Source organism: Hordeum vulgare, chromosome 3H (genome assembly GCF_904849725.1).
Source record: "Hordeum vulgare subsp. vulgare chromosome 3H, MorexV3_pseudomolecules_assembly, whole genome shotgun sequence".
NCBI lineage: Eukaryota > Viridiplantae > Streptophyta > Magnoliopsida > Poales > Poaceae > Hordeum > Hordeum vulgare.
Window position 1 is genome coordinate 326384099 of NC_058520.1, and position 23092 is coordinate 326407190.

The 23092-nt window shown below is 48.2% G+C and overlaps 1 protein-coding gene across 1 annotated transcript; it reads left to right on the forward strand.

The window, feature by feature from the left end:
• The first annotated feature begins 13602 nt into the window (after window positions 1-13602).
• LOC123443749 (protein ROOT HAIR DEFECTIVE 3) lies at window positions 13603-22043 on the forward strand. The gene is made up of 23 exons (XM_045120271.1): window positions 13603-13837; window positions 14782-14931; window positions 15042-15108; window positions 15217-15319; window positions 15769-15839; window positions 15931-15994; window positions 16108-16173; window positions 16314-16361; window positions 16450-16512; window positions 16607-16663; window positions 16765-16923; window positions 17001-17069; window positions 17154-17245; window positions 18076-18154; window positions 18928-19090; window positions 19818-19942; window positions 20060-20322; window positions 20397-20493; window positions 20573-20734; window positions 20854-20958; window positions 21136-21230; window positions 21324-21420; window positions 21517-22043. Exons 2-23 carry the CDS (start codon window positions 14784-14786, stop codon window positions 21736-21738), a joined length of 2415 nt encoding a protein of 804 aa, XP_044976206.1. The 5' UTR covers window positions 13603-13837; window positions 14782-14783; the 3' UTR covers window positions 21739-22043.
• Window positions 22044-23092: the final 1049 nt, after the last annotated feature.

Here is a 23092-nt window from a genome sequence, read left to right on the forward strand (position 1 = left end):
TGGAAGCAGGAGATCGGGCGATGACGGCGCCCTCGGCACTTGAGCGGCATGGCCGCTAGGTGACTTTTTGTTGGCTGCTGAAAGTAACTTTTCGTCTCACTCTATCTGAGGTCACCCGCAGGGCCATGTGGCCTCCAGGAGTTCAGGGCACACCCAGCCGCCACTTTCATTTACACATCCTTCAGTTGTTTCTGTCGCACCCACTTCGAACCCTAACGTTCTACCTTGCTTGCATCTTTGGGCAGTCGGCCCCCCGCTTGGGTGCTCCGGCCAAAGCTTATCCTTGCAGGCCTCCTCAGGAAGCAGACACACTGCCTCACTTCCGAAGAAGAAGAAGTCAACAGGGTTTACCAATAACCCAAAGGGAATCAGGCGCCTATGCCTCGGGGGTAGGGACACTCGCGAGGCCCAAGCGTCCTCGCGACCTCCCAGATACACCCCCACCGTGACACTCTCACGTAATAACGAGTTGCAGTTGTATACGCCCGGGGGGCCCCGAGGACGCGAAGGGGTCCCTCCCATGCCGAATGGATGACCTATGCTCTTCGCTGGGTAAAGACTCAAAAGGAATCAGGCGCCTATGCCTCGGGGGTAGGGACATTCGCGAGGCCAAAGCATCCTCGCGACCTCCCAGATACAACCCAACCGTGACGCTCTCACGTAATAACGAGCTGCGGCTGCATATGCCCGGGACCCCCCGAGGACGTGGAGGGGTCCCTCCCATGCCTAGTTGCAGCCCTATGCTCCGAGCTCGGGAGAAGATGGAGGTAATCAACACAGTCCACCAATGACTATGCCCGCAGCTCGCAAGGAAATCAACACATTCCACCAATGACTATGCCCTCAGCTTGCAAGGAAATCAACACTGTCCACCAATGACTATGCCCATAGCTGGCCAGGAAGTCAACCCAGTCCACCTACGACTATGCACACACCCAGTGCGGGGGACAGACAACTGGAGGTATGGAGCCACTCGTACGTCAAGGGGGACCCCTGAGCATCGCGACTCACGGGCCTAACTGCACCCGTAGCCCCTTCCCTCTTGGGCCATCCTGGAATCCGGTCGGTTCAACGACGGTGGAGGTATGCGTGGGGTGGGCCCTGCCGATGTAGAGCCCAGTGCACTCAACAAGCCACTTAAAATCTCTTAGGGAGAACGCTGGAGTCACTCGTACGTCAAGGAGGACTCCTGAGCATCGCGCCTCAGGAGCCTGAACTGCGCCCGTAGCCCCTTCCCTCTTGGGCCGCCCAGGCGGTCCAACAGCGGTGGAGGTACACGCGGAGCGTACCCTACCGATGCAGAGTGTTGAAGGAGTTCGGGAGTCTCGAATTGTCAGCTTCTTAGGAGGGACATTGAAGTCGCTCGTACGTCAAGGGGGACTCCTGAGCATCGCAACTCAAGGGCCTAACTGTGCTCGTAGCCCCTTCCCCCTTTGGGCCATCCTGGTATCCGGTCGGTCCAATCGCGGTGGAGGTACGCGTGGGGTGGGCCCTGCTGACGCAGAGTGTTGAAGGTGTTCTCAAGTTTCGAAATCCTCACCGCGTTCCCCTCATGAGGGCTGCTCGCACGTCCAGGGGGACTCCGGAGCATCACGACTGAGGAGCCTAACTGAACCCGTAGGCCCTCACCTCTTGGGCCGTCCTGGAATCCGGACGGTTCAATGGCGGCTGAGGTATGCGCGGGTCGGGCCCTGCCGATGCAGAGTATCACAACAAACATGAAAGAAACGAGGCGAAGAAAACATTCAAGCAGTCATCCAGTTATTACAAGCCTTAACAGGTTCTTGAAAATGTAAATGAGTTTGACGCCTCCACGAGGCACGGTGTGCATTGCAGGGAAAAAACAGGGGGAAGGAATCAGGAGGAACCGTCGCCACCAGTCGCTCCATCTTCAGGGGGCTTGTCATCGTCGTCAGTGGCGTCATCTTCCCTATCGTCGGCTTCAGCGACATCCGGAGATGGGGAACTACGACGCGGGCGAACCTCTTCACCAACGCCTCCACGGGACCCTTCACCGCCTTAGCAGCGCTGTCGCGGGCCTCAGTAGGGACCGACGGGATCACGGAGCCGAAGTCAAACCCCGACTCACGAAGATGAAGGTGATTGAAGACGCGTGTCGCGGCCTCAGAAAAGAGGTCGTGACACTCACTGTCCAAGATCCTATCCACTTGGATGACGACGTCCTCCAACACCACGGCGAGCTCCGTCGCGAGTGCCGCGAAGCCACCCTCTGGGGTGGCCAGAGGCTCATCAAACCCATCCCGGCAGAGGGTATGGAGCGCCGTGCTAAGCCTGAGCTCAACGTCAGGGAAGCCGACCAGCTCCACGGCTTTCTCCTTCTCGGTTGTGGCGAGGGCTTCCCCCTTGGCATCAAGAAGAGCCTTCTTTGAGGCGATCTCCTTCTCCTGCTCATCCAAGCGCGCCTGCTTCACGCCCAAGCGAGTCTCCTCCAGGGACAACTCTTCTTCCCGGGCGGCGAGCTTGGTCTTACGGGCCTCAAGTTCTTCCTTCCGCAGGCGAAGCTTGGCTTGTTCCTCTTGGAAGGCCTTCAGACGAGCCTCCGCTTCTTCGCAGCGTTTGGCAGCCGCAGTGGCCCCATTCATCGCCTCCTCGTGCGTGACGCAAGTGGATTCGACTTCCTTCATCGCCTCCTCACACGCGGCGCGAGCGGATTCGGCTTCCTCAACACCTCCACACGCGCAACGCGAGCGACCTTGGCCTCCTTCTTGCCCTCCGCCATCACGACCACGACCTTGCCCAGGGCAGCGAAGGCTTGGTTCAGGACGCCCTGGACATATACCGAAGTCCTCTAGATCTCCCCCTGAGGAGCCTCTAGTGCTGTCACGGGCGGTGTCATCACGGAGGCAGCGTCACAGGGGACATGGGGCTCCGAAGGTTGTTCGGAGACCGCAAGCATTGGCGCATCAGTGGACTGAGAGCCCTGAGGAGCCCGCCCCTCGGGCAACGACGTCGTCACAACTGCCTCAGGATGCTTTGGGGGCTCAGGGGGCTCGGCGACCAAGGCCCGAGAGGTCACCTCGCGAGCCTCCTCTCCTTCGTCGGAGGCGGCAACGCGTTGGGGAGGACCGGCGGTTCGTAAGGAGGCGCCTTCGGCTTGACGCCGCCCTTCTTCTTCTTTTCCCGCAGCAAGGCAACACCCCTGGACATCCAGCAAAAGAGGAACCAGCCATGCGCGGACGATGGACGCGCGAGGCGAGCCAAGACGAGTCACTTACTCTTCGACGTCGACCCATCTCCTCTTTCTCTCCACCCCGACGACGGCAGGGGCGAGCCCGGTGCCTGAGGCTTCCCGCCGGCGGAGGCAGGATGCGCCAAGGGCGACTCAGCCCCGTGCTTCTGTGGGACGAGCATGCTCGTGAACCGCGTGGCATGCAGGGCCGACGCGGATCCCCCGAAGATCCTGGTCAGGCGCGAGGAGATCACCACGGAAACTTCGCCTATGACATCATCATCTTCAAGCTCGCGCAGAAGGGCGGTCTGCGACGGGAGAGGCGCGCTCGCCGGGCAGTCGTCGATGGTCTTCTCCGAGTCCTCCCCGCCGGAGGTATTGTCCGATGACACCTCTACCGGACCAGAGCCCTCGATCGGGAGGAGCCCCCACTCATCGAATACAGGCAGCGCGGCGATCAGGTCGGCCCGGTGGTCGAGATGGTACAACGGAACTAGAGCCTCGGGCAGATCACCAGGGGCACCGCCCAGCAGGATTGCCATGACCCTGTTCAGCTCCTCAGTAGGAAGGTCGTGGGACCGGAGCCTCAGCTTGTCGTCACCGAGCTGGTAGTCCCACAGGGGTCTGGAATGGGCCTGAAGGGGCACCACATGCTGCACCAAGAATTCCTTCACTATCATCCCACCGGTCAGCCTCTTGGCACTGATGTCACGGGAGAAGCGCTCCAGGATGGGCACGACCCGAGGGTCGGAGAGCTTCGCTGAGCTCCATGCGGAAGTCTTCTCCGGCAGCCCCTTCGGCTCTTCCAGCCGAGGGTTGGTGTCCTTGAGGCTCATGAGAACCCAACATTGCCTGAAGTTTTCCACCTTCTTCCCGGCCTTCAGGAGCAAATTACCGCTCTGGGCCGCTACGAAGGAGACGCAAGCCGACAAACGGGCGCCGTCGTGCAGGCGTAGGCTGAAGAAATGGCGGAAGAGGGCTACTGAAGGCCGCACGCCTATGACGGCCTCGCAGTAGAAAGCAAAGACGAACAGGAGCAAGATGGAGTTGGGCTGGAGGTGAAGGGCCTGGATCCCATAGTGGTTCAGGATGGCGGTGAAGAACGAGGAGAAAGGCGGCGCCAGCCCGGCGAAGACGCTATGGAGGAAGAAAGGGTATTAGCCTTCGATGTAGGCTGCTTTGTTGTGGCGCCGTGCCAGATCAGGGTCCGCCCGTGCTCATTGGACTCAGCCGCAGTCCATGGAAGCAAGGGGGTAAGATCCACATCCTTGGAGAGTACGCACTCCACGAGCGGAGGAGCCGGGGCAGGACCTTGCGTCTCTGGCTTCTGCTTGCCGGCGGGCGCCATCGCAGAACCGACAAGGGAACGACGCGGTGCTGGATCAGGGAGACGTCGGTTGTAGTTGGAGACCGAGGAGGAAGAGCGAGTGCGGGAGAATGGATATCAATAATGGACCAACGCAATGAGTGAGGTTCCTAATAGCTCGGGTGAAGACAAAAGGCAAGGGAGACCCGACATTAGTCGCGTGATGCGCACCGGCCTGGCCCACATGCATTTAGGGCCCCCGAGGCTTTGCCCAGAAGCCAACCCGAGCGCGCCGTGGGCCCGGGGGCTACTGTCGGCGTTCTGGGAATGGGGGTATGACGTCAGCTGTGCTTCTCTGGCAATGGCTCCAGAAAAGTGATCCTGCAATCTCTAGTGTTAGCTAGATGAATGCTTATAACAACTAACCTTCTCCTGCAACGGCACCAGAAGAATGCTGATAGCACTCCCCGGTAATGAAACTGGAAGAATGTTGTTGATGGCCCACCAGCGCGTGGGTTCGCAACAGTTTTCGAGGGTAGAGTATTTGACCCAATTTGTAGGTACGCCAGTCAGGAGGTGAGAGTATACTCTCAAGTATTAGCAGCTGAATTTGTCAGATTCAACCACACCTGAAAGATTAGTATCTGCAAGCACAATAGTAACAGCGAAGTAGTAACAGCGAAGTAGCGGGTATCGGCAGTGTAACGAGCAATAGCAGTGGCAAGGAACAACAGTAGTGACAGCAGTAGCAAGTAGCAACAGTAGCAAGCGACAGTAGTAGCAATAGTAGCAGCAGAGCAGGACAAGTAACAACAGTAGTAGCAACAGCAGAGCAAGACAAAACCACCATGAAACTTTCTCCTGAACATAATTTCCTTTTGCTGAAAATTTTGAAGTTCAAGAGAAAAGTGAATAAAGACCAACCATACCTTGTAGCAACTACTCCTACTAGTGCCTAGAGACCGTATCACGCGCTAAAACTACTTGGGACCAACTAAAATCAACTTTTCAAGCTCAAGAACAGGGTTACCAAGGTAGCAAGAATTCGCGAAGGATAAAGCACTAGAGCAAAAACTAATTGGACCAATGGAGGAGTCACTTACCAAGGAGCAATTTCCCCAAAACGGTTCGGAGAATGGTGCTTTGAGCAAATAGATCCAAAATCACACCCAAATGAGCAAGAACACGGGTTTGAGCTGCGAAACAATTTTTCTGGAGGTGGAAGAAGAGGCTAGGAGCTGGAATGAGTGGAGGGGATGCGAAGTAGTAACAGCGAAGTAGCGGGTATCGGCAGTGTAACGAGCAATAACAGTGGCAAGGAACAACAATAGTGACAACAGTAGCAAGTAGCAACAGTAGCAAGCGACAGTAGTAGCAACAGTAGCAACAGAGCAAGACAAGTAACAACAGTAGCAACAGTAGCAGAGCAAGACAAGTAACAGTAGTAGGACATACTCGTAGGCATAGGGTCGGTGATTTGTTTGGATGATATTCATCATGCAACAGCTATAACACGGAGAGATAAGTGGCTAGCTCCCGTTCGTCAATGTGATGTAGGCATGCATTCCGTGTGTCGTCATATGTGCTTAGGGAAAAGAACTTGCGTGACATCTATTGTCCATCCCTCCCGTGGCAGCGGGGTCCAAAAGGAAACTACGGGATATTAAGGCTCTCCTTTTAATAAAGAACCGGACCAACGCATTAGCACTTGGTGAACACATGAACTCCTCAAACTATGGTCATCACCGGGAGTGGTTCCGGTTATTGTCACTCCGGGGTTGCCGGATCATAACACATAGTAGGTAACTACAACTTGCAAGATCGGATCTAAAACACACATATATTGGTGACAACATAATAATTTCAGATCTGAAATCATGGCACTCGGGCCCTAGTGACAAGCATTAAGCATGGCAAAGTAGTAGCAACATCAAATCTCAGAACATAGTGGATACTAGGGATCAATCCCCATCAAAACTAACTCGATTACATGATAGATCTCATCCTACTCATCACCGTCCAGCGAGCCTACGAATAGATTACTCACGAACGACGAAGAGCTTCATGGAATTGGAGAGGGAAGAAGGTTGATGATGACGATGGCGACGATTTCCCCTCTCCGGAGCCCAAGACGGACTCCAGATCTGCCCTCCAGATGAGGAACAGGTGGTGGCGGCGCCTCATCGAAAACGCGACGAAAACTTCTCTTTTTTATTTTTTATGGGACGAAAGACAACTTATAGAGCTGGAGTTGGGGGCGGCAGGTGCCTTTGGGCCCCACAAGCCTGCCCACCGCCACCAGGGGGGTGGTGGCGGAGCAGGCCTTGTGGCCCACCGGCCCACCCCCTCAGGTGGATTCTGGCGCAGGTATTTTTGATATTTTCCAAAACTGCTCCCCGTAAATTTTCAGGACGTTTGGAGAACTTTGATTTCTGCACAAAAATAACACCAAGGCAATTCTGCTGAAAATAACATCAGTCCAGGTTAGTTCCATTCAAATCATGCAAATTATAGTCCAAAACAAGGGCAAAAGAGTTTGGAAAAGTAGATACGTTGGAGACGTATCAGGGTACCCAGACCTGCCTGCTTATGGCCCAGGGTTGGCCCAATTCATCAAGCAAGCACGATCGGGCACGGTACCACTCAAGGCAAGGCCCTCGCAAGGGGCCAAGCCTCACGAGGAGGAACAACGTCAAGACCTGCAGGGGTCCTCATCAGGACCCCTCCGGAGCGGCGGATATTCCGAGGCGAGACCCAGCCTCAGGAGTCAAGGATGACGCGGAGGAAGGACATGTGAGCAACAAACGGCAGGATGGAGCAGTTTCCCTTTTAGTGCAAAGGGGGCAATGGCGTACTAGGGTTCCCAAGGCATCTTCCAAAGGTTTCCTTTCTAGTGCAACAAAGCCATCGTCGCCCGCCAGCAGGACAGCCGTCATCCATGGACCCGTCCCTTGCAGCGCTGGCGGCCACTTTGCAGGCAAAGACCACCTTTGGGCACGGGAGCATGTTCCCTTGTCCCCCTTCAAAATCGGCCATTGTGGGATCCCTTCCCGCTGAAACGATAAGGGAAGAGGACCGGGGCCGCCCCTATATATAGAGAGAGTAGGTTACTTCATAGGGGGACGAGATCCATTCATTCGCACACCGACACCACACAAAGGCCACCCAGCCTCCGGAGGGCCTTGAACACTGTACTAGTTCATCCACCAACCTCCACAAGAGGCAATCCACCAAAGCAGGAGTAGGGTATTACGCTTCTCAGCGGCCCGGACTTGGGTAAACTGTCGTGTTCTGTGTCTTCCTCACAATCGAGTGATTTCTGTGCCATCTTCATTGAGTAGCAAATTAGGTGAGGAGAGCCCACAACAGATCTTTGTACATGCCCGTGAGTTTGAATCTTTAGGGTTTTGCGGAGCCCGAAATCAGACATCAACCTTTTTCTTGGTTTCCCGGTCCAGAATTCCAATTCCGGCAATTTCCCTCTTTGTGATGTACCTTGTAAATTCAGAGAGAAAATACATAAGAATTGTATCATAAAGTGGAATGATGACCAAGAATCATATAAATACTAGTAAGAAATCATGATGAAAAATGGACGTATCACCGGCAGCAGCGAATCATCTTCCACAAATGCACATTGCTCTTCGACGATGCAACGTCAACGACGTCCCAAAACGTCCCGCCCGACGCGTAGCTCCTCCTGCTTTGCTCATGTACTTTAGGTATGCCTCCCACCACCACTCTTTGCTGGAAGTGGTACACAGCTACCGCTGGGTCCGCGCCATTGGCGCCCACAAAGGACGCCCGAGTCCGAGGCATGAGCAACCCGCGCGAGCGACATGGGGTGAGGGAGAGGGCGGCGGCGAGGGAGGCGCTGACCGCGTGTCGGTCGATCCCGATGTCGCGCTCCTTGCATCGGTCCCCCGACGCTCTTTCACGATGACGAAGACAGATGCACAATGCCTTTCATCAAGTTGTTGGAGCGCGAGGCAAACAACGACGCAACGGCGAAGGCGACCAACCATGCGAAGAGCAAAACCGCACGCTCCACACGCTGTCGAGCCAAATGTGCAACTCGGATTCCCACGTGACGAATGGCCCCACCTCCAACTTCGACGACGACGCATCATCGCACGCCGACACCTACATGTAGGGGGGACACAACCGCATCGACGACCGAAGGGAAGAGCCGACGAGGAAATGGTGTTTTCTCCGCCCTTTCCCATTTTATTTATGTTTTATCTATATTTTAAGTAGTTTGTAATTCTGATTTGCAATGTCCGTCGATAAACTCTAATAAACTACGTTTCTTTTGTCCAACAATGAAATGGTGATCATGTTTATACGTAGCGTTGAATGAGTTTATAATATTGGATATGATATAAAAGCTAACATGTAAAACGTGATTGGTCAATGCGAGCAGAAGCGCCCGGAATGCGCCGTGAAAGTTTATGGGGCAGGCACGTCGGGCTGTAGATGCTCTTCATGTTGTAGTTGGCCTAAGAGGATCTCGAGCCGCGTCCCAAGAGGCCTTTCCACAACACTTTTTAACCGTCGACGTAAAAAAATCGCCTAGTTGCATCCTAGCTTCTTAATTTTTGTCGAATTTGACCAAAAAATGCGCCGGTGGCCCCAAAGCAAACCCACAGAGCTCGGTGGCACCTGGGGGGCTAATATCTCCGTCATGCACGCACTAGCCCATCTGCCAGTGTCTCTTTGTCCTCTCTCCTCCCTTTCCCTTTGTGGCCCACCCACGTGCTCCTCTCCACACACACACACTCATCCTCTTTCTTTCTTTCTTCATGCACACACAAACACGATTTCTAGGACGCAAACGAGTGAAAAATTTTACCTTTCAGATCAAAATTTCCATCGAGAGCTCTCAAACGGCGGAAAAAATGCCTCACGGGCTAAATGGCTGGACATGCTCTAATAGCATCTCCAACAAGCGCACAAAAATTCCGCGTCCTAAAATAGTTTTAGAGCGTCTCACTCTAGCAACTTTAGTGCGCCGAGAGCAACATTGCTTTAGCAGATGCTCAAAAACACGTCCAAAAAAATGCAGTGTAAACCGTGAAGCGCGCGCAATCCGTCGCCCAAAATATGGTGCGCGTGATACCGATTTTCAATGCATGCCCAATTTTTTTTAACGCGTGTGTTGGAGCATATATCTCCATATGTGGTTTTGGTACTTGATGACAATTCCTATGGACTAATGGTTGCCTTAAGTTACATTTATAGGATTTGTCCATAGACACTTCTTGAAGTCCATCTGTTGGGTTCAAGGAGTTTATATGATGACCAAGATGGTATTCAAGGTATTATCCAAAGAATGGTCATAGAGACACATGGTTGATCAAGATCTCAGACAAAGAGTAAATCAAGATGATCAACACACAAAGCGTACAAGATGTACCGAGAGGGATCAAGTGATCCCATGGTATGGATTTGTCCATAGGCACTTCTTGAAGTCCATCAGTTGGGTTCAAGGAGTTTATATGATGACCAAGATGGTATTCAAGGTATTATCCAAAGAATGGTCATAGGGACACATGGTTGATCAAGATCTTAGACAAAGAGTAAATCAAGATGATCAACACACAAAGCGTACAAGATGTACCGAGAGGGATCAAGTGATCCCATGGTATGGTAAGCATTGTCCATTACGTGTTTGTGTACTAACCCATGGTCTTCATGAGAGTTCTATGTGGGGGTTAGGTGTGTTTACATGGGCTTGCGTCAAAGGGAAGATCTCATACAACCCATGGAGTATGACGTCAAGTTGTGATCATCATCAATGGTTGATCAAGATCTCAGACAAAGAGTAAATCAAGATGATCAACACACAAAGCGTACAAGATGTACCAAGAGGGATCAAGTGATCCCATGGTATGGTAAGCATTGTCCATTACGTGTTTGTGTACTAACTCATGGTCTTCGTGAGAGTTCTATGTGGGGGTTAGGTGTGTTTCCATGGGCTTGCGTCAAAGGGAAGATCTCATACAACCCATGGAGTATGACGTCAAGTTGTGATCGTCATCAAGATTGCGGTGTGCAAGTTCAAGTGGATCAGCACAAAGATAGCATGCTTGAAGCTTGCCGTCCATTGTGGTGGCAATGGACTTGTGAAGATATGCTGAAGAGTGGCTCACCCATAGTGAGTATGGGGGAGCAATCAACTAGTCTTCATCAAGCCAACACAATCAAGAAAGGTGGTCCATCTTGAGGAAGCCAAGATCATCATCATCTAGCTCAAGAGGACGAGGTGCAAGGTATAGGTTTGCCCTTGATAGGTTTTCTGGTTAGGATAGTTTGTTGTTCTATCAAGGGGGGCTCTCAAGTGAGTAGCTTGATCGTATCGTTCGTTGAGAGCTCAAACCATTTGCATCCTTGCATCATACTTCTTGGTTCTTGTTTGGTGTTTCTCTTTGTGAGTTTTAGAGCTTATGGTCATCTTCGTGACAAGCTCAAGTTCATCGAAAACGGAGTCCATATGCATCTACTATGATGTTTTCGATGTTGGAGTTTTTGCCGGTTCTTCATTCATAGAGATCTCACATCTCTATATCTTTGGCATATTCATAACCGCATGGTCTTAAGATTTGGATAGCCCTTATCGTCCTGAATCCAACAAGCTTGGGTTTGCTCGATTCGGAGCTCGTATGTTTCAGTGGCGAGCGGTAGTACCGCTGGACCTAGCGGTAGTACCGCTAGAGTTGGCGGTAGTACCGCTGGCCCTAGCGGTAGTACCGCTGGCTGGCGGTAGTACCGCCCCTGGTCAGCGGTAGTACCGCTCCAGGAAGCTTAGTATCGCCTGCCTAGCGGTTGTTCGTGGACGGACCTTTTTGCGAAGACTTTCTTGGCGGTGGTAGTGCCGTTGCACTACCAGGGGCCCAGCGGTAGTACCGCTGCAGCCAGCGGTAGTACCGCTGGAGTGCCAGCGGTAGTACCGCTGGAGCTCGGGCAGAAAGTGGGGGTAACGTCTGATTCTTTCCCCCACTATATAAAGGGGGTCTTCTTCCCCCTTGGCCTTACCCATCCGTTGAGCTCTTGTTCTACCTCCATTGTTGACATTTTAAAGCTTGATTACTCTCAATCCCTCCAATGATTCTTGCTTGTTCTTGAGGGAAAAGAGAGAGGAGATCTAGATCCACATCTCCACCAATCACTTTCTCCTCTATGTGAGGGGAACCCCTTGGATCTTGATCTTGGAGTTCTTTGTGAGCTCCTTGTTCTTCCTCTCATATTTCTCCATAGCTTTTGTTGTTGTGGAGGGACTTGAGTGTGAGGGACTTGACCACTTCGTGTGTTCTTGCCATTGCATTAGTTGCATCGGTTTGAGTTCTCCACGGTGATACGTGGAAGTGAGAAGTTGAGAAGCTTACTACCTTTGGTACTTAGTACCCTTGATATTGTTCTTCGTGGATGCTTTGGCGTCCTAGAAGCTTGGTGGTGTCTCGGAGCTCAATCATTGTGGTGTGAAGCTCCGGGAAGCGTTGGGGTCTCCAATTAGGTTGTGGAGATTGCCCCGAGCAATTTGTACGGGTACCGGTAACCGCCCCCAAGGGTTGCCACGTGTACGGGTTCGGTGACCGCCCCCAAGGGTTGCCACGTGTACGGGTTCGGTGACCGCCCCCAAGGGTTGCCATTTGTACGGGTTCGGTGACCTCCCTCAAGGGTCCCTTAGTGGAATCACGTCATCTTGCATTGTGCGAGGGCGTGAGGAGATTACGGTGGCCTTAGTGGCATCTTGGGGAGCATTGTGCCTCCACACCGCTCTAACGGAGATTAGCATCCGCAAGGGTGTGAACTTCGGGATACATCATCGTCTCCCCGTGCGTCGGTTATCTCTTACCCGAACCCTTTACTTATGCACTTTACTTTGTGATAGACATATTGTTTATTGTAATATATCTTGCTATCACTTAGTTGTTTATCTTGCTTAGCATAAGTTGTTGGTGCACATAGGTGAGCCTAGTTGTTTGTAGGTTTTGTGCTTGACATATTAAACGTTAGTTTTATTCCGCATTTGTTCAAGCCTAAACCTTAACTATTTTAAAGCGCCTATTCACCCCCCCTCTAGGCGACATCCACGTCCTTTTCAGCGTGCACTGTTTTGCACCGTCTGTTGGAGTTGTTCGACGTCAAAAAACGAATTTTTGAACGCACATAGCAGTTTTTGGGTGCCTATTGAAGATGCTCTAGAGCAACTCTAGCAAACCCTGTATAATTGCGACGTGCAAACGCGTTTTACAGTTCGACGAAGTGGGGTTTTGCGGGACAAAATGTTGCGCTGCAGAACAGAATAGAACCGGGGGAGGGAGGAGCACGAGCGTGAGCTCGATGCCTTGAAGGAGCTGCCGGAGAAGAGGCGGCCGCGCGCGCGGTCGTACTCCTCTGTCTCGCACGGAGGAGCGACGGCGGCGGCGTCTGGCCCCACTGCGTGTACCGGCGGGCGGCGCGCTTACAGGCGACGTCGGATCTGACGCAATGAACCCTCTCGGGGTCGTCGTTCCTACAACTACCGGAGTTGGCCATCAAAGGGCGTGGAATGGAGCTGCTACGCGGCGGAATGGAGGTGCGCGGCGGCGGATTGGAAGCGCCGACGGTGAGGTGGGGGGACTTTTCGCGGCGGCGGAGGGATAGGATTTCGACCCGCATCCAGCAGTCAAACCCGTAGATATACTGTTCGAGCGCTCGCGTTTACGGGCCACCGCAAAAGTTTTACGGACCGGGCCGCGTTTACAGTTTCTGATGTGATAGGAAAAATAGTCCAAATCCGTATAATCGTCGAAATTTTACAGTTTGAACCATTATACGGGGTCTAGAGTCGCTCTAAATGCTCTAGCGAAATACTCCTTTATCACAGCTTGTGTGAGCGGCGCAGCGTGACATGGCCGCTCGGGTTGGCATGGACGGCCACCTTTCGGCACCCAAAGACCCAGATTTGATGACGCAAACAATTTTTAGAATTCCGACCATCCATGGCTGTTGGATTTTTATATACGTGTGTGTATACGAGTATAATAAGATCATACTGTATGCATGGCTATACAAAGTACCAGTATATGCGTCGTGTCGGCCTCGGGCGATACCCTCACCGAGTCCGAATATTTTCCCTTTCTTTCTCCCCTTGTGCTTTCTCGTTCGTATTTACTCCTCTCCTCCTTTCGAAATTCACAAATTACCAACCTCCCCATAAAAGCCACGCCTTCGTGCTCCTCCTCTCTCTTCCTCCTCGCCCCCACCCCCCCCACCCCCTTTCGTCCCGCTCCCCCCATCCTTCGCCGCCGACGCCGACGCCGACCGCCGTACGGGGGCCCTCCAGCGCAATCTCCACGGTGCGTATCCCCCCCCTCTCTCTGATCCGATCAACGCTTCTCGGATCGCTCCCTGACCTTGTCCCAGGGTCCCGGATTTCGATACCCCCCCTTGCTTTTTTTGTTGCTCCTCGTGGTGTGCGGTGATTCCTGGCGAATAGGCGACCAGATCGATGCGGGGAGCTGCTCCAATCCTCGTCGGTGGCGCCGGACCGCTAGATTCAGCTGGTTCCCGTTCGGTTTTGGGGGTTTATGGCTGTTGGTTTGGGCGATTCCGACCCGCGGCGCTCGATTCGCCTGGAGTTCGGGGCGCGTGCTTGGATCGCCTCCCGCTGGATCGTCTCGAAAGGCCCCGCCTTTTTTTAGCTTTCTTCCCCTTGATCTCGTGATCTCTCCGGCCGTACGATCTCGCTAGGGTTAAGGATACTTGCGGCAGCACTGTCACTGTAAGTTGCCGTAGAACTCTCCTTGGTGTATAAAGGAGGATTGTTTGATCCGCGTAACATGCAGCATCCCTGGCTGGGTTGCATGCGAGCTTGTACGGTCTGCGATCTGTAGTAATAATTGTAGTAGTGAATCGTAGTTTGACCCAGAGGAAAGCCGTATGAGCGCATGCATCCATCAATTTGCTCCCTCAGTACACTAGTAACATTCGACTGCCTATACCTCTCTCTCCCCATTTAATGCTCCCGCTCTTTTCACAGGCTTAATGGAGTAATCATCACCTGATAATTTAAAAATATTACTACACTTCTCTTCTTGACATTGTTTTTGCGTATAATGCTCAAGAAACGGCATTATTGAAGGCTTGCGCTCGGATCTGCGTGTCTTATTTATCCCATCTGTTCTTTTTTCTTTCTCTTTCAAAATTTGAAGGCTCTATGGGTTGAAAATCACTCATCACTTCTTGGTGTCCCATTCCCAGCTTAAATGTGATATTGTCTCATGCGTTTCCTCTCTTGCAGAAATGGAGGACCCCTGTCTTTCTACGCAGCTTATTGATGGAGATGGTGTTTTCAATGTTTCTGGATTGGAGAGTTTCCTGAAGGAAGTTAAATTGGCCGAATGCGGGCTCTCATATGCTGTTGTATCAATAATGGGCCCGCAGAGTAGTGGTATGCGACACTCTTTTCCTCATTTTTTCCATCCTGTTAACTTTAAGCCGTTAGATGTTATACCATTGGTCTTCAATCCCTTACTCCCGCCCCATCCCAATCTTTTGCAGGAAAAAGTACACTTCTGAATCATCTTTTCCGCACCAATTTTAGGGAGATGGATGCTTTCAGAGGAAGGTGTGTTGTCATTCTTCTTATATGCTTTTCTCTATATATGCTTTCGCACCTTGCTGGAATTAATTTATCCTCTGTGCCCATTTAACTAGCGTTTATTTGGTACTTCAGGTCACAGACAACCAAAGGTATATGGATGGCGAAGGCCCATAATATTGAACCATGCACCCTTGTAATGGATTTGGAAGGCACTGATGGAAGAGAGAGGGGAGAGGTAATGAAAAACAAGAATCCCCCAATTCAGATTTGATTGAACGTGCATTATCACAGAAGACACATGCTCAGATTCACCTTTCATTACTAGATGAAACATTTGTTTCTTCCCATTTCATAGTTCTGAGTTAGGGGGTCAGCTAGGGCATCTCCAGTAAGCCACATTATAGCTCCTCCAGCTTTGCAACCTGTAAGGCCCCTCCCATCGGTTTCTTGCATCATATTACCAACTTATAGTGTAAGGAGAGCTCTTGTTTGAGTGAACTTTATTATATGTTGCATGTTTGTGTCTGGACTTCTGCTTGTAAGCTCACACGCTGAAGCTAACCCTGTACCCTGTGATTGCTTGCACACATCAGACTATTAGATGGTTGCAAGTTACTACGTTTTGCATTATGGAGTTTTTTTTATTCCACATTGTATTTGCCTAATTCATGCACAAAATTTCAGGATGACACAGCCTTTGAGAAGCAGAGTGCATTATTTGCTTTGGCTGTTTCGGATATTGTGTTGATCAATATGTAAGTTTGTTTTTCTAAGTGATGGATATCTAATCTATTATTCCCTAAATTGGACCCTATATTTAATTGATTGTTTGCTTTTATTCCTTAGGTGGTGTCATGATATTGGGAGAGAACAGGCTGCGAACAAGCCTCTTTTGAAGACTGTTTTCCAGGTTTGTTTGTTAAATACGCAGTGGGGTGTTTCTGTATTTCGTATCTTCTTCTTGTTAACTCTCTAGTGGTGTGGAGGTATTATTATGGCCTAATATTTCTTCTCTCTGTACAGGTCATGATGAGATTATTCAGTCCTCGCAAAACAACAATGCTATTTGTTATTCGTGACAAATCAAAGGTGAGCGCTGATAGGGTGCATTTTAGGATGCTATGAACTATGATATTTTCCAAAGCAACTGCTAGTAATCTTTTTTTTTTTTACTTTCTGAACCTAATTTTGTGTATGGTGATATATACAACCTTTCTGGTTTTAAACAGACACCTTTGGAAAATCTTGAACCGATTTTAAGAGAAGATATTCAGAAGGTAATTTACTTCCTGGTAGCCTGTGTCCTACTTCAATCTGACATTTGTTGTGTTTTCAGTATGCTAAATTGTTTTCATCTGTTTGCAGATATGGGATGGTGTTCCTAAACCCCATGCCCATAAAGATACTCCACTCAGTGAATTTTTTAATGTAAAATCCATTACCTTAAATATATTTGCTTGTTGAACTTGTATGCATCTGCTAGATTTACTCACTATCCAGAGTATTTGTATTCCACGTACAGGTACAAGTGGTGGCCCTTAACAGTTATGAGGAAAAGGAAGAGTTATTTAAAGAGCAGGTTGGTGTAACTACAATCTATATTACTATATGATACTAGATAGATGCTTGCTTCTGATTTTCTTAGAAATATGAATAACACAATACATTACATTTCTGAAGGTTTCCAATTTGAGAGATAGGTTTCAACAGTCTATTGCTCCTGGCGGACTTGCTGGAGATCGGCGTGGTGTTGTTCCAGCATCAGGTTTTTCATTTAGCTCACAGCAATTCTGGAAGGTCATCAAGGAGAACAAAGACCTTGATCTACCTGCTCATAAAGTGAGTATCATCCTCCATTTTCTAATTGAGCTATCGACATAATGAATACTGAAATATATTTTTATGCATCAATTTAGGTTATGGTGGCTACTGTGCGTTGTGAAGAAATCGGCCATGAGAAAGTTGCCACTTTTACAGCTGACGAGGTGATTATAGTGCATATTATTAAGCTTAATAAATGCTGCATAGGCTCATAAAACCAACTGATACTTGTATATTTATGTATAAAGGAATGGCAACAATTTGAGGAGGCTGTTCAAAGTGACTATGTACCAGGTTTCGGGAAGAAAATCAGCAGCCTGCTTGATAGATGTTTATCAGAGTGAGTTCATTGCCTGTTCAATAGTGTTCCCTTTATTCTGGTTGTGGTATGTCTGTTGTTCAGAAACTTGTGTGCATTGGTTACAGCAATTCATCAGCCAGACTGGTTGGTGGTGGGATCCAAGTACCAGTCAGTTGGTTCTAGATTCTAATTGTAGTCAAGTTGGTGAAATATGTAGTCACACATATTTTCAGTAAATTATCGCTTGCCATACTGTTAAGAACCCTGCATGTGTTCCTTTTGTTTGTATCAATAACATGCACTGGCCATCCCAGGTTCTGGCCACTGGGCCTCCTTTACCAAGGTGCAATTCTCCTTTAACAGGATATATGGCCCATTAGTTAAGAACCCTGCACGTGTTCCTTTTGTTTGTATCAATAACATGCACTGGCCATCCCGGGTTCTGGCCACTGGGCCACCTTTACAAAGGTGCAATTCTCCTTTAACAGGATATATGGCCCATTAGTTAGCCTAATATCATCGGTTAGCAAAGGCAGGCTGATTCTTAAGTAATATCAGCCCCCCTTATATTTGGTTCACCCTGTGCCATTGATAGCAAGCATTTCATGCCAATTGAGGGTTGGGTGTTTGCTATAGATGAATTATGCAGGTTATAACATCCTTCTGAGATGCAAGCTGTGCATATTTTTTTGATAGAACACTGTAAGGGAGACCTCAACAGTTATGAATTACTCCCTCCGTCTCAAAATAAGTGTCTCAACTTTGTACTAGCTCTAGTACAAAGTTGTACTAAGCTTGAGACACTTATTTTGGGACAGAGGGAGTACAAAATAAGGTCTCAAAATTATTTTGATTTTGGTTAATTGCAGATACGACATGGAGGCTATTTATTTTGATGAAGGTGTCAGAACGTCAAAAAGACATCAACTTGAGTCTAAACTCTTGCAGGTTTCTCCTTATATTTTTTGGTCATATATCATCCATTGTATCAACTGATAATTACTTGCTCCTCACTTCCATTTAATCAACAGCCAGCATGCACTTTTGTTGTATATATGCCATGAACCAATCAGTCATCTTTGTACACAGATACATCCTACCAGTAATCCTGAGGGAAAACATTTATGCTAATTTCTTGACACTGGTTGCACATTTTCTGTAATGTATTAGTGGAACAACATCATGCCGGTAATCTTGAAACTAACTCAGCGAGAAAATCTTGATGCTAATATTTTAATAGAGGTTGCCATATTTTGGTAAGAGCTTAGTGGAAGAGTGGAATTATTTGTAGTAAGGGTGTGTTTGGATATATGGACGGTGACCAAACTAAGCCACATCAATTTTTTTGGTCATGCCTGATATTTTGGCTCCTGCTTGGATGGTTGCCAATATTTTGGCATGCCCATGCTCTATAGCCAACTCTAGTTTATTTTTATTGCCAACATTAGCCAAAACATGGGCAGCCAAAACCTTACGAAAGATATTGGTTAGCTGGATTTTCGGTGGATTAGGTTGGGGTCAAACCAAATACACCCTAAAACTAAAACCATTCAGTCCATAGTTTTTTTTCTGCTTGATCCTGACTACAAATTTTGTTCATTGTTCTTGTCTCATGTTCCATTCACTGTTTAGTTGTTCTGTTTTGGATTTATGCATTGTCCCCACAGTTAAGTGTTCTGTTGCACGACACAATTCTTACATGAATGCCCATTTCTTGCTAGCTTGTCAATCCTGCATACCAATCTCTTCTTGGTCATTTACGGACTAGAACTTTAGAAGCATTCAAAGAGTCCTTTGATAAGGCTATTGAAAATGAGGGATTTGCTGTTGCTGCTCGTGATTCTACCCGGATTTTCTTGGAGAAGTTTGATAAAGGATCTGAAGGTATGTCTCTAGCAATGTTGCTAATGTATTTGCCATATGTTTGTATAGGAATTAGTGATCCGCTGCCGTAGGAAGTAGGAAACCAGTCAATTTCAGGTACTGCTGGTGTTATTAGGCTGTGCTTGGTGTGGAAGGTTATTGCAATTAAACAGGAACCTAGCGGGCATCTTTTGAGGCTCAAATGTAGAAAACTAAGCTGCCCAAAGAGTAATCGATATTCCAATTCCGTCATCCACGGAACCAACTATTCGACACTGGATGCTATGCTTAATTGCATTTAAATGTCTCAAATGGCCATTATGTTTCTCGTTCCTGCTGGGAAATGGTACCGGCCAGACGAAGCTAGGAGTAATTCATAAATATGTATTCCCCTAAAACCACGATTGAATGGAGGGAGTAGTAAAAACTTGTTAGAAACATCAAAGGTTTGCTGTTATTTTTCTGGCTTTTAGGACAGCTTTGAGATACATACACTACTGATTGTCTGAGGTACTGCTCTTGCTAGAAGTATGAAATTGGTGATAGCATTTCAAATACTAACTGCAATACTACTACTCCTGGTAGTTGCTTTAGTAGCTAGTATTGAACACATACTTTAGTAGCTACTAGTATTGAACACATACTTTAGTAGCTACTAGTATTGAACACATACTTCTAAGTATAATATGGTTACACCTAACGAATGCTATTTCTTATCTTATTGTCACATCTGGATATAATCTGGCAGATGCTACCATTCAACAAGTGAACTGGGATCCCTCAAAAGTTAAGGATAAGCTTAAGCGTGACATCGAGGCTCATGTGGTGTCAGTTCGTGCTACAAAGCTATCTGAACTTTGTGCCACATATGAGGTTGCTTGAAGTTCCCAATTTCGTTTGTTTTGTCTAATCAAATGATCAGTGTAACTGGCAGTCTGTCACGAAAGGCACACCCATCTTCTTTTTTTAACTTCCGACCTATTGTTTCAGGGCAAACTTACCAAAGCTCTTGCAGAACCTGTTGAAGCTCTTCTAGATTCAGCCAGCGAAGACACCTGGCCAGCTATTAGAAAGCTTCTTCAGCGCGAGACAAAAGCCGCCGTTTCAGGTCTTGAATCTGCTATTTCAACTTTTGAGCTTGATGAAGCTACTGAGAAAGAATTGCTCCTGAGGCTGGAGAATCACGGAAGGAGTGTTGTTGAATCAAAGGCAAGAGAAGAAGCTGCAAGGATCTTGATCCGCATGAAGGACAGGTGAACGATGCTTCATATCTAACTCAGAGAAGGTGACATCTTCTGCATGGAACTAATTGTGGAAAAATTTACAGGTTCTCGACGTTATTCAGTCGTGATGCCGACTCGATGCCAAGAGTATGGACCGGAAAGGAAGACATCAAAGCAATTACTAAAACTGCTCGTTCAGCTGTATGTAAATGTTAATACTGTCTATTTGAAATAGAAGAACTCGTTTTGAGAACTGAAACTTGAGACTCCTCTGTTGCAGTCCATGAAGTTGCTGTCTACGATGGCTGCAATTCGGTTGGATGAAGATGGTGACAACATTGATACCACTCTTTCCCTTGCTCTAGTAGATGCTGCTAGGCCAGGGACTACAGATAGAAGTATTCAATCGCTTGATCCACTTGCCTCCAGTTCATGGGAAAGGGTTTGTGGGCAATGCGCCATATTTATTTATTTATGTTTGTGTGCTGAAGCAATACATTGTTCTTTTTTATGTAGACCAAGTTTTGCTACTTGCTAAATAGTTGTCATTATTATGACCAGGTTCCAGAGGAGAGAACTTTAATCTCCCCTGTCCAGTGCAAGTCTCTTTGGAGGCAATTTAAAGCTGAAACCGAGTATACCGTCACTCAAGCCATAGCTGCTCAGGTATCCTCACAAACAACATTTGAGCTATTCATTTTGGGCTGTGGAAATTATTGGGTTGTTTCCATGTCAAAGCTCTTCTGTTTATTACTTCTGGAGTTTTTTTTTAGTTGAGGTTGGTCTACATAGTTTTAAGTCTTGTGTACACTGTTACTAACCATTTACTGTTCCCCACCAAAGGAAGCAAACAAGAGGAACAACAACTGGCTGCCTCCTCCATGGGCGCTCGCTGCGATGGCTCTCCTTGGTTTCAACGAGTTTATGACATTACTGAGGTATTATTTTCTTCTGTCTGCAGAAACATGCATGAGTTTTGGTTAAGGCATCTACACATTTGATATAACTGGGAAATTCATTTGTTAAAACAGGAACCCGTTTTACCTGGCCGTCATTTTTGTAGTTTTCCTAGTCGGGAAAGCCATGTGGGTACAACTAGACATTGCCAACGAATTCCGAAATGGATTTGTGAGTATTAACCCGGGAATTCTGTCATGCTACTCTTTCCTGCGAGGAAATAACATCTGACCTATTATTATTATTTATTGCTTGAATGTTACACAGCTTCCAGCTCTCCTTTCGCTGTCGACAAAATTTGTTCCGACAATTATGAACATTCTGAAGAGACTAGCTGATGAGGGGGCAGCGCCGGCAGCCCCAGAGAGGCAGAGAGAGACGGAACTCCAACCAAGGAATAGTTCAAACAGCAACGTGACATCAGCAGGTTCCTCCAGCATAACCTCTTCAGAGAATGGACCTGAATATTCAAGCCCGGTAGCACAATGAGGAGGGGATCCCTAGCTTTTAGCTGAAAACTCTACCCAGTTGTAGCTGCAACGGTTTGAGCCTAGGAGATTGAAGTGCCTTGCGGTTTTTCTACGCTTGCCCTTCCCGAGCTGATGTATGAAAATTATGTGGAAGAGTCCACAGCTGTCATATATGGAATTTTGGGGCTGGGAATCGTTTGTAAGAAACGTTGTAGAATAACTTCCATTTCATCTTTTTTTTTTGGTAATGTCATATATGATGGTTGTATAGATGATTTGTGATTATTTTTGTTATATCCACCCAACCCATGAGGACAGGAAAAACAAAGCGGCCCATTTCTACACAGTATGGTATATGGTTGGTTCCATAGATTGTAATTTGTGCGTATCCAACTGTATATGTTTTGAACTCTGGATGTTTGCCTTTTGTGATATTTATGTTAATATCTGTCAGTAGCTACATTTGCATTTTGCATGATTATTATATGAGCTTCACATGATGATATGTTCAGTACGAAGTTCCTGTTCTTAGAGCTAGGTATGTAGAGCGGTGTAGGTTAGTTACTATTAATAATACAAGCAAGAGAAAGATATCTATTTTTTTCCTTTTTAAAAGAAGGATGCATGAAATCAAGAGAGAGATATTTTTCTTTTTATGAAGGCTAACAACAAAATTATGAAGAACTGAAAGAAATACACTTTGCATTGAAATTTTATCAAAAATTAAATACACTTTATATAAAGGAATGAATGGAAATTAATTCTTTTGATTAGATTTAGCTTAGTTTGAATTAATATTATGTTTGTACAGGCTTATTCGGGACGTATGTATACGTTCCTACTTAGAGCACACGTTTCGTCCAGAGCTTATAAACTGCGCAACTGTTGTACACATGAAACATCTCAAATTTGGTGTTCTTGGATTTTTAGGTCTTGTATATAATGGTGGGTGCTTATCAGCTTATGGCCAGGTGCTAAGGAAAAAGGAGCAGCGTTGCGTTGCGTTGCAAATAAAGTTGTCTTGCAATGCACGGGTGCTAGTGAGAGGTGCTTCAGGTTCTCTCTAGCGCTCACACACTCAGCTCCCTCGTCCTCATCACGCCATCCTCTCCTCACCTCATCGTCCTGATCACACACAAGTACACAACAAATCCTTAAAATCACGTCGGTGACGGCTCGACAACAACGTGGGTTTCGAAGCATAGCCTCGCCCCTTCCCCTGCTGCTCCGATGGTGCGGCTTCTTCCTTCATCTGGTCGGTGCTGCATCGCTGGTGGAGCAGCCACGGAGTCCTTGTCGCGCGGGGGGCTGCTGCGGCGCTCGAGGATGCATGCGACGTTGGGAAGGAGTTGGGCGGGGATGTGACTGCGGGC

What these genes read in the sequence shown, in the direction of transcription:
- LOC123443749 (XM_045120271.1), top strand. Translation starts at nt 14,784, where the DNA reads ATGGAGGACCCCTGTCTTTCTACGCAGCTTATTGATGGAGATGGTGTT. An exon ending in CTAAAACTGCTCGTTCAGCT is followed by an intron (nt 20,494 to 20,572) that starts GTATGTAAATGT and finishes CCTCTGTTGCAG; the next exon opens with TCCATGAAGTTGCTGTCTAC. An exon ending in GAGTTTATGACATTACTGAG is followed by an intron (nt 21,231 to 21,323) that starts GTATTATTTTCT and finishes TTGTTAAAACAG; the next exon opens with GAACCCGTTTTACCTGGCCG.